This window comes from Mandrillus leucophaeus, unplaced genomic scaffold (assembly GCF_000951045.1).
Source record: "Mandrillus leucophaeus isolate KB7577 unplaced genomic scaffold, Mleu.le_1.0 Scaffold944, whole genome shotgun sequence".
Classification (NCBI taxonomy): Eukaryota; Metazoa; Chordata; class Mammalia; order Primates; family Cercopithecidae; genus Mandrillus; species Mandrillus leucophaeus.
Window position 1 is genome coordinate 516,227 of NW_012110297.1, and position 11,262 is coordinate 527,488.

Below are 11,262 nucleotides of genomic sequence, written 5' to 3' on the forward strand. Positions count from 1 at the left end.
ATAGTACAAAATGGTTTTACTTTCATTATTCCAGCAGGTCCCACAATGGGTCTGTGAAGGAGACGGCTATGTGATCGTGAGGAATTTGTTCAACCTCTCTGGGTCTCAGTTTACCCATCTTCAAAACGATAATAGAACCTCAGAAGGAGTTGTAAGGGTTAAACCGTATAATACCTGTGAAGCCCTTAAAATAAAGGCTTGAAATTATTAACAGGAATTTCTAGTCTCACTCTACAGGAGAAGAAACCAAGATGCAGAGAGGTAAAGTTGATGAATAAGATGCCCGGATATCAAGGAAGGAAGGCACTGTGGGACTAGAAGCAAACCGAGCTAGGCATTCCTGTGTGGGATTTCTATTACGAACAACATAGATGCCTTTCCAGCTTGGGGAGCAGAGGAAATACGGACTCCTCAAAAGAAAAAAAGAAGAGATGAAGGGATGATGTTGCCAAAGAAAGAAATTTGGAAAAAAAAAAACAAAACAACATTTGCACTTTTAAAACCATGGAACCCTTCTTATTTTTATATGTTCAGTTCTAAATGCCAGAAAGGATACCATATTCAAAGGGAATGAGATTTGAAAACGATTTCTTTGAGTCCTCTGCTGAGGTCTTTCCAAGGCACTGCAATTAGGGTTTTGCACCCAAATACCCTTGCCTCATTTTGGTCATTTTGTCCCGAACAGAGGTTCAACTGGGAGACCCCTCACACACAGGTGAAGGCGTGGCCGTGGAACCTCAGACCCCCGGTCTCCTCAGAAATGAAGGTCATTGCTGTCCTCTTCCTCCTCCTCTCCTGCTGTAAGTAGAGGGCTTGCTGGGACAGCACCAGGCTTCTGTCTTCCTGTTTATGTCAGTGGGAGGGGGGACTCTCCAGGTGGTACCAGGTAAAGGAAGTCACAAGTCACTCAGAAAAGAATCAGGAATGGGCCGGGCGCGGGGGCTCACGCCTGTAATCCCAGCACTTTGGGAGGCCAAGGTGGGCGGATCACAAGGTCAGGAGATAGAGACCATCCTGGCTAACATGGTGAAACCCGGTCTCTACTAAAAATACAACAAGTTAGCCGGGTGTGCTGGCGGGCACTTGTGGTCCCAGCTACTCAGGAGGCTGAGGCATGAGAATGGCGTGAACCCAGGAGGCGGAGCTTGCAGTGAGCTGAGATCACGCCACTGCACTCCAGCCTGGGCGACAGAGCGAGACTCCGTCTCAAAAAAAAAAAAAAGAATCAGGAATGGAACGGGCTCCCCGCAACGTCCTCTTGCTTCTGTTTCTGCTATGAAATGGGCTGATCCCAGTGTTGGGATTTTATAAAGTGTCTAGGAAATCAGAGGTTGCCAACCATTTGCTAGAAAGGGAGTTTGACTACTATTTTATGCCCCTCTCCCCCAAGAGTCTCTTTTCCTTTGGATAATAGTAGCCTTTATTTAAGGCCATTTGGATTCAGAACAAAAATGCAGACATATATCCAGCTAATTTAAGAATGATTAATGCTTATCAGAAATACTTTTTTTTTTTTTTTTTTTGAGACGGAGTCTCGCTCTGTCACCCAGGCTGGAGTACAGTGGCCGGATCTCAGCTCACTGCAAGCTCCGCCTCCTGGGTTTACGCCATTCTCCTGCCTCAGCCTCCCGAGTAGCTGGGACTACAGGCGCCCGCCACCACGCCCGGCTAATTTTTTGTATGTTTAGTAGAGACGGGGTTTCACCGTGTTAGCCCGGATGGTCTTGATCTCCTGACCTCGTGATCCGCCCATCTCGGCCTCCCAAAGTGCTGGGATTACAGGCTTGAGCCACCGCGCCCGGCCAGCAGAAAGACATTTTTATGGTGACTTACGGGATAATTGGTAGCTATAAGTCATTGCTTATTGCTTACCTCTGCAAAGTGAAAAAAGACCTACTGGGAAACAGTTTGGGGTCTTTTGGAGACTCACAGACTCCTTTGCTGGATTGGTAGAGTGGAGGTTTGTCCAGATCCATTTTCCTGTCTCTTTCAATTGAGTCACAATAACTTTTGAGTCCCGAAGTCAAAGATGTCAAAAACAGACTTCCTTTCCCCACAGTGAGTAGTGGAACTTACACTTTTCAAGGTGATAGCGCAGGAGGATACCCGTATGCAGGGATGACCACCTCTGCAGCCCCTCAGTCTGAAGATCAACCCCTGAGTGCGGCTCCAGGGACTGCTTGGGCAGCAGTGACCACTCCTGGGCTTCTTCCCCTCACACCCCTGTTTAGACTAAACACAATAGTGAGATCGAAGGCTCCTGAGCAAACTCCCCCAGACTCTATTTCTGTTTCTCTTCTTCAAGTTCATGTCTTTATTGTATTTTTATTGCAAATTTACAACATGCTTGTAATTAAAAAGTAAAATAAATGAGTATATAGCAACAAGGTAAAGCTCCTCCTCATCCTCCCCAGACCCTAGTGTTTTCCCTACCTCCAGAGGTGACCACTCTTAAGAGTTTGATATACATCCTCTATACAACCTTTACACACACACATGTAAAACACCATAATAGAAATGGAACACAGGCTGGGTCAGATGCGGTGGCTCATGCCTGTAATCCCAGCACTTCGGGAGGCCGAGACGGGCAGATCACCTGAGGTCAGGAGTTCGAGACCAGCCTGGCCAGCTGGCCAAGATGGTGAAATCCCGTCTCTACTAAAAATACAAAAAATTAGCCAGGCGTGGCAGCGGGCACCTGTAATCCCAGCTAATTAGGAGGCTGAGGCAGGAGAATTGCTTGAACCCGGGAGGCAGAGGTTGCAGCAAGCTGAGATCGCACCATTATACTCCAGCCTGGGCAACTACAGTGAAACTCCATCTCAAAAGAAAGAAAGAAAGAAAGAAAGAGAGAGAGAGAGAGAAAGAAAGAAAAAGAAAAGAAAGAAGGAAAGAAAGAAAGAAAGAAGGAAAGAAAGAAAGAGAAAGAGAAAGAAAGAAAACGCATGCTTATTGTGCAAAGACATGAGACAGCAGAGATGTATATAAAATGAATGTTGACTGTTTCTCTCTCTTCAATCCCAATTGCCTAGAGATAGTGCTATCAAGTGTAGTTTATTTTTGAGACACATAATTTTGTTATTATCCCCCTGTCAGCGGACATGTGGGTGGTTTCCAATTTTTTTATATCACAGATAATGCTTCAGCAAACCACTTTGTGTATGCATTTGTGCCCACTCTCATAAGCAACTTGTAGAAGCAAAAACAGCTGAGTTCATGTGTACTTGCCATTTAAAAAAATAATAATTGAGGATACCTTTCCTGCCTCTTAAGTATTTTGTTTCTCCTGCAAGATAGTAAAGGCCTGATGACATCTGGAGGGACTGGCATTTCTGGCTTTGAACTTTTCCCATTCATGTTGCATCAGACCCGAGGGTATTCTGCCTAGGACGGTGGTTTCCTGCCTTGAGGGGGAAGACTATGGTTGATGGGAGAGCCTTGTTCCGAACCTCATGGGAACTGGGTATTCATCCGGGTTAGCAAAAAACTAGCTGTGTTACAGGAGCAAATCTAAACTTATTTTCTTCCCCAGGAAAAGGGCTAATGATTCCAGCTATGCCCTTTGCACTTCGCTTTGGGGATCTGGTGATATTTCGAATTCTCAGCATTCTAGTAAGGGGAGGGGACATCAAGGCAGCATCGTGCTCATTGCAACTTCCTTCTTCCTTGTTTCCTCATCGGCAGTGGCAGCCCCCACCCACAGCAGCTTCTGGCAGTTTCAGAGGATGGTCAAACACATCACGGGGCGGAGTGCCTTCTTCTCATATTACGGATATGGCTGCTACTGTGGGCTTGGGGGCAAAGGGGTCCCCGTGGATGACACTGACAGGTGGGTGCAGAGGCTCTGAGGCCACCTATCATTTGTTTTGCATTAAAGTTCAAGCTCGAAGCCAGAGAGAGGGTGTTAGAATTCTTGCATGGCAAGTAACAGAAAACAATTCAGGCTAATGGAAGGAAGAACTGAACGGGATTCGGAGGATGGGTCTTGAGAAACCCAGAGTCGGGGCCAGCTTCCTGAGTGTGTGATCTGTGAAGTTTCACAGGGCCCAACACTCATAAGGGCCTAAATGTGGTTTACTGCTCTGCTGCCGCCATCTTGAAATTCTTAATAAAGGGCCCCACGTTTTCATATTGCTTTGGCCTCTGCAATTATGCATCGGTCCTGCCCAGAGCTCTAGAAGCTGTTTCATCCTCATAGTAAAAGTGCTCTGCTTCCAGCTCTCCAGCTTTTAGGACTATAGGCACAGCACAACTGACTCACTAGTCCTAATTCCATATTCTAGGAGAGGGAATCCAAGTGGCCCAGTTTGGAGAAGTTGTCCATCTGGGTGAGGTTGCATGGCACAAACCTGCTTCCCAGGCCTACTCCAAAGGATGGGGGTAGGGGAGTGTGAGTTCCTAGAAAAAGTAGAAGTGGGTGTCATGTGGTGAGTGTGTGTGTGGGGAGGTAAGAAACGGGACAGTTTGCGTGTCATTTCATTTGAAGAAATAAGAAAGCAAAATGTTCCTTGCCACATTTAACCTAGTGTGGAGAAACATGTCCCCACAGTGGGGCCTTAAATATCACTCCTGGAGCTCAAGCCTTGTGGGTTGGGCTCTTGGAACCATGGGAGGACCTCAGAGCCCTGGAAGGTCAACTGATACTTACAAAATGCCCATTATATGCCAGGCACTGGGACTGGCGATTGGCACACGAACTTAATGTAATTCTTTCAGGGAATGCGCAAGACAGTGATACCAGCCCATTTGACAGGTGAGGACAGTGAGTTGCTAAACCACTTCCCGAAGGCAATGCAGCTTCTAAGTGGCAGGGTTAGAATTAAACAAGAATTTGCCTGTTTCAAAGTTTGTCCCCTCTCCTTGATGGTCTGTAGCTCCACTGTCAAAGTCCAAAGGCTGATTAGAAATTGAACATCATTAGTCAAAGCTGATCAACAGCAGAGCCCTCACTTGCAGATGGGAATGGCAAGAGATGGAGACTGAAACATTTTTCTTGGCCTTTCAGGCCTTAGAATCCAAGCTTAAGTTTCTGCCTTCCTGTGCCTTGAGCAGTGGCTGAGGACTTGGACTGAGCCCATTCTCCAGATGTTATTTCTCCTGCAGTGCTCTCCCATCCAGCCCCCAGCCAACTCTGGGTGCCAAGAGTAGGACTATCTCTGCTTTTGCAGACAGTTGTCTCCTCAGAGACCATCACAGTGCCTGGCGCACAGTAGGTGCTCAGTAAAAAGTGTTAAATGCGTGAATGGACCCAGATTTGTGTCCTGGGTCTGTCATTTTCCAGCTGCCTACGTTTGGGAAATGGGCCTCTCTGAATCTCAGTCCCTCCCCTACAAAAGGGAGACAATGACTGTACTTCATAGGTTTCTGTGAGTAGCTAATGAGATAGCAACAGACACTAGAGAGGGCTCAGGAAATGCTACTGGTTATTATTATTATTTTTTATTTTACTTATTTTTTGGAAGACAGGGTCTTGCTCTGTTGTCCAGGCTGGGGTGGAGAGGCTCAATCACAGCTCACTGCAGCCTCTGTCACCCGAGCTCAAGCAATCCACCCACCTCAGCCTCCTGAGTAGCTGGGACCACAGGCTGGTGCCACTATGCCTGACTTTTTTTTTAAAAAAAACTTAAAAAACGTAGGAGGTCTCCCTGTGCTTCCCAGGCTGGTCTCAAACTCCTGGACTGAAGCGATCCTCCTGCCTCATCCTCACAAAGTGCTGGGATTACAGGCATGAGCCACCACACCTGGCCTGTTTTTATTATTATTGATAATTCACCTCCCCACCTTCAATGCCTTCTTGCCTAGAGGAGGAGGCAGGTGAGCCCTTTCTAGTCCCCAGATAAGGTCCTCCAGCAGATTCCCGAGGGACCCACTTCCAGGCACAGCCCCTCATTTCCCTCTTGTCTCGCCCCAGATGCTGCCAGGCACATGACTGTTGCTACGAGAAGCTGAAGGAGTCCAGCTGCCAGCCTGTGTTGAACGGCTACCAGTTCCACATCGTCAATGGCACAGTGGTGTGTGAGTAGCCTTTTCTGTATGGAAATGTCTTTTAACCCGGGCCTTTCCTTAACATTCACCTCCTCTTTGACCCAGAGATGTTTTAGAAAATGAAATGCTTCCAAGTGCTTGGAAGGAGGCAAACCTGAGCTTTTCCCTGATGCTCCAGAGCTTCTCAGAGTGTCTGTGCTCATCCTGCCCTGGTCTCTCCCGCCCATGGGTATACTTCCTGAACTCTCTGGGAGGCCAGAGCCCTGCAGATAGTACATGCTCAATACATACTTGTTCACTTGAGCTTACACTGAATTTTGAAGCTTCCCTTGACAACTGTTACTGTTGATAACGTGTTTCCTTGTTTCTGTCATGTGTTAACAAAACGGCTCAGCTGTCTTCCAGTTGGACAAATATTTATTAAGGGTGACTGTATGCCAGCCACTAAGATAGGTGTCGCCAGGGCCACAAAAGCAAATAGGTGGGAAGGGAAGGGGGACTCACATGTTATTGAGACCGTTCAAGGAGCCATGTGGACAAGTGGATCAAGTGCCCTGCATATGGGCCGTGGTCCTGGCATCTGGGGCGTGTTCTGCTGCTGGTAGAGTACGGGTATGAGCATGGCAATCCTGGTCTAAACAGCAGGCACATTCGGAGGCACTGGGCAGTGGCCTTTGGTGAGTACCATCCTTTCCAGCATAGCCACGGTGGGTCCTGGGGTCCCGGGCTGGGAGGGTGAAGAGCACCGAATAAAGAAGTGGCCCCTTACAACGTGTGGCTCACTTCCTGCCTGGCCTCGTGGGGTTGCATGAATCGCTTTCCTTCCCAGGTCTATTTGTTCACAGCTGTGAGTGCGCCTTGGAGTTCCTCTGTTTCCTCCTGAGGTCAGGGAACCACCACCTCTCGGCCACTCATCCCCTAGGGCGGGAGATACATCCTCCATCCCGTGGTGGGTTCCAGGGCTCAGACTTCCGGTCTCCTGAGCTCCCCCCACCCACCACTCCAGCTCGGCACACACCAAGACCCAGAGTTAGGACTGTGAGGTCTCCCTGGAACCAGCTGTGTGGGTTGGGGCCTTGGACCCCTACACCGGGAGGACCTGCCTCAGTTTTCAGCCTGCTTCTTGGCCTGCACTACCCACTGCCACCAGGACGTGGTTGACAGGGAAAGAACCTTCTTTTGTTCCCCATATGAGCTCAAGGAGACTGAGTTGGAGCTCTCTGGTGTGGTCCTTCTCAGGCCTAAAGCAAAGTGTCTTTTCTATGACACCTCCAAGGCCATGTTCAGGAGAGGGGAAGGGATCAGGGTCTGGTGGGAGGGATGGGGAGAGGGCACTGGAGAAGTTGACTGCCAGGAACCGAGTTTCCCATAGCCTCTTCCCACCCGTCTTTGCCACAGGGGTGGGGATGCCCGGCTGGCCCAGCCCAAGCCTCCACCCTGGGCTCCTGTGGACTGACTGCACTTGCCAGGGCTGGCCTGGGCTCTCTGTACCCAGGGAAACTTCTCTATTCAACGCTCTTCACCCTCCCAGCCCAGGACCCCAGGAGATGAGGGAGAGTGGAGCAAAGGTTGAGGAGCAGAGGCTGGAACCCCAGGCAGTGGCACTGCTGGGCGGTGGTGAGAGGTGCCGGCAGAGGCTGGGAGTTGGACCAGAAAGTACCTGGCCTGGGCTGTACTTTCTTCCCACGTTGCCCCTGCAGAGCAGAAGCAGCCAGTTGCTCCTGAAGCCTTGATCAGGGCTCCTGAGTCCAGAGCCCTGCTCAGGGCACTAGCGTGGGAGGAGGCTTCCGCATCAGTACCAGGGCATCAGCACCCGCCTCCCCAGCTGACCCAGCCAGTGAGGACCAGGCCAGCCTCTGTCATCCCCATCCCCACCTCGCCAAGCCCCTGCCTCCAGGAGCAGGGCTGAGAGCCAGGTGATCTGGGTTCTAATCCAGAGTCTGCTGCTGACACGTGCTGAGCCCCAGGCCATTGATTTACTTGCCCCAGTATTGAGTGAGCATCCACTGGGTACCCGCCCAGTGCTGGTGCTGTGCCAGGGGCCAGGGGCACAGAATAAAGCAGACCCAGTCCCTGCTCTTCTGGCGTTCACAGTCTTGTGGAAACTCCAGAGCTAAAGTGCCCTTAGAGATCATCCAGATCAGTCCCTCATTGTAGCAATGAAGAGACTGAGACCCACAGAGGGGACGAGTTTGATTCAAGAAACGGACAAGATTAAGATGCATGTGTCTTGAAACTTTTCAGTGCTCTGGAACATACCGTCTGGCCTGAGTTGTGTGGGCTTTGGTTTTCTCATCCATGAAATGGGTACAATAACAGCAGCTACAGTGTATGAACCTCTGTGGTAGATGCTGTACACATAGCACCTGAACTCACATGATAAACCTCTGAGGTGAGCATTATCTCCCGTTATCAAGGAGGACTCTGAGGCTCAGAGAGGTTAAGCACGATCGCCAAGGTCACACAGCCAGGGAAAGAAGAGCTGGGATTCAAACCCCAGGCGCCCTGTCTCACACCAGCTTCCCCTGTGGAGGGTGCTGTGTGTGTGCATGATTGGAGGCCCTCACACAGTGTAAGTCTCAGGATCTGCAGCAAACTGGTCAGAATGCTCTGCCCTGGCCCAGGGAAGGAAAGAGGGGCAGATGGAGTTTGCTTCTCTGTAAGGCCCCGGAGCTTTGTGTTCCTGCTAAGAGGCCTCGGAGTCAGGCAGCACTGGGTCTGATTCCAGCTCCACACTTTGTATTAAGAGTTGTATTAATAGATTAATGTATGCATCTCCTCACCTGTGAAATGGAGATAATGCCTGTACTTCATAAGGCTGCTGGAAGGATTAGCTAAAGCAGCCCAGCTACAGGGGCTGGCCTACAGTAGGTGCTTCATTAATGCCCTTTCTTTTAGATGTGGAAATTCCTCTTTTTGTCCAAGTTTTCTTTTCTTCTTTGCTTACAGCACTGGGATTTTCTTAAATACTGTTTCTTTGAAGAGTCTGCTCTGTACTTGTGTCCATCGGGCTAAGGTCAGTGACCCCTTATGGAATAAAACCCCTTTCCTGGCCAGGCACGGTGGCTCATACCTATAATCCCAGCACTTTGTGAGGCTGAGGCGGGGAGATCACTTGAGCCCAGGAGTTCAAGAACAGCCTGGGCAACACAGTGAGACCCCTCTCTCTACTAAACATACAAACAATTAGCCAGGTGTGGTGGTGCATACCTGTAGTCCCAGCTACTCGAAAGGCTGAGATAGGAGGATCACCTGAGCCCAGGAGATGAGGCCACAGTAAGCTGTGGTTGTGCCACTGCACTCCAGCCTGGACAACAGAGTGAGACCCTACCTCAAAAAAGAAAAACAAACAACAAAAAAAAACTATTTCCCTATCCTAATTGCACCTCCGTTCAAAGAGCTGCCCCTGCAAGAGTTAACCAACTCCCTAGCCTCCCCTGAATTCTGAAATCCTGCACCCAGGCCTGGTCCAGGTTGCCTAGCAACCAGGGGCTGCTCTGGGATGCAGTAGGTAAGCAGGGGAGGGAAAGGAAGAAAACAACTTGGTCTGTCCACGACTCTAAATGTCACTGAGAGATCAGTGCAGAGAAAGGCCTGTCACCAGAGCCCAGGGCCTAATTTGCCTGGTGGTGGGGACAGCTGCCCTCAGGCCACCTGGGAGGTGGTTATCCCTCCTTTTAGTGGGCTTACATAAGTACTTGGCATTTTTCCAAGGGACTTGAAGCTCACTCAGCAGTGACACCCCCTCCGCCCACATGCACATACATGTGTGGTACAGGGAGGAGAGATGGGGTTTCAGCCAACTGAACCTCCATTATCTACATCTCCCGGCCTCGGACTGCCTCCCTCTGCCAAAGCGGGAAGATGAAAATGGCAACTGCCGGAATTTGTATTTTGCAAAGACTTTTCTCATTTACTGCTGAATATATTCCCCATCTCAGCCTCCACTCACTGACACGCTACCCACCGTCTCTCCCAGCATTCATCTCTGCCTGAAATGATCTTGTTTACTTCTCTGTGTCTGTGTGCATCGACTCTCCCCCCAGCTAGAAAGTTCCGTGAGAGCAGGGAGCAAGCCTGTCTTGTTTGAGGGCACTGGTTCTCATAGAGCCCACAGAGAACCATGCCTCTGGACTAAGCAGTGTGGGGGCTGCTGGCTTGCACCTCTACCCCCAGCTCCTAGCCACAGACCGGACACATGTTGGGAGCTCAATACTTGTTTGTTGAATGAGTAGATGAACAAAAGCACTCATGAAATAGGCAGTGCACGTATCTTTACCACCATTTGAAAGCTGAGGAAACAGGCTTGGAGAGGGAAGCAACTTGCCTGAGACCCCAAAGCACAGAAGCAGCCTATCTGGCCCAAGAACCTGGCTTCCTGTCTCCTAGGGCTCAGCTGCTGGCACTGGCCTGTAGGCCATGTGAGTGTGGTCAGTAAGGTGGTCAGGAAGGAGCCCTTACTGCGTGTTAGGGCCAGGAGATCAGCAATGAGGAGGACAAAATCCTTGCCCGGAAGGAGCTTGCATTCCAAAAAGAACAAGAGACCGTAGCGTGTTTATTAACAAAGACACATTCAGACAGGGCCAGGTGCTCTGAGGCACCTCGGACAAAGCGACAGCCTGCAGAATGACAGAGGTCGGGGGTCAAGGAGACAGAAGGGTGCCTGCTTTAGGTGGTCGAAGAAGGCCTCTCTGGGGAGGTGGCGTTTGGTCTGAGACCTCAGGGCCAATGTGCTAGGAGCAGAGGAGCCTTGGGAAGAAGGGAGATGAGGTTGGACAGGGGAAGACACACGCACCTTCTATGTCAATGCAAGGGAGTCATTGGAGCGTGTGAAGCAGAGGATGCTCTACTTTTGCCCCAGAAAGATCACTTTGGCTACGGTGCAGAGAAAGAAGAGTCAGGGAGGAAAGAAGGGCCCCATTAGGGGACTGTTGCAGAGCATTGGGAGGCACAACCACAGCCAGGATCAGCATGGTGACAGTGGGGATGGGAAGTGTCAGATGCCGGGAATGCTGTGCAGGTAGGGTCGGGGCCGGCGGGACCTGCTGATGGGTTCGGTGTGGGGTGTGAAGGGAACAGAGGCTGCATTCCAGGCTCCTGGCCTGAGTGGGGATTCCGTGTGGGGTGTGAAGGGAACAGAGGTTGCATCCCAGGCTCCTGGCCTGAGTGGGGATTCCGTGTAGGGTGTGAAGGGAACAGAGGCTGCATCCCAGGCTCCTGGCCTGAGTGGGGGTTCCATGTGGGGTGTGAAGGGAACAGAGGCTGCATCCCAGGCTC

The 11,262-nt window shown here is 50.3% G+C and overlaps 1 protein-coding gene across 1 annotated transcript in view; it reads left to right on the forward strand.

Moving 5' to 3' along the window:
- The first annotated feature begins 760 nt into the window (after positions 1 to 760).
- PLA2G2C (phospholipase A2, group IIC) overlaps positions 761 to 11,262 on the forward strand; it is a 14,081-nt gene continuing 3,579 nt past the window's right edge. The window contains exons 1-4 of the mRNA XM_011970334.1: positions 761 to 800; positions 3,691 to 3,829; positions 5,877 to 5,897; positions 5,933 to 6,015. Of these exons, the coding sequence (XP_011825724.1) occupies positions 761 to 800; positions 3,691 to 3,829; positions 5,877 to 5,897; positions 5,933 to 6,015 (283 nt within the window). The remainder of the gene's footprint in view (positions 801 to 3,690; positions 3,830 to 5,876; positions 5,898 to 5,932; positions 6,016 to 11,262) is intronic.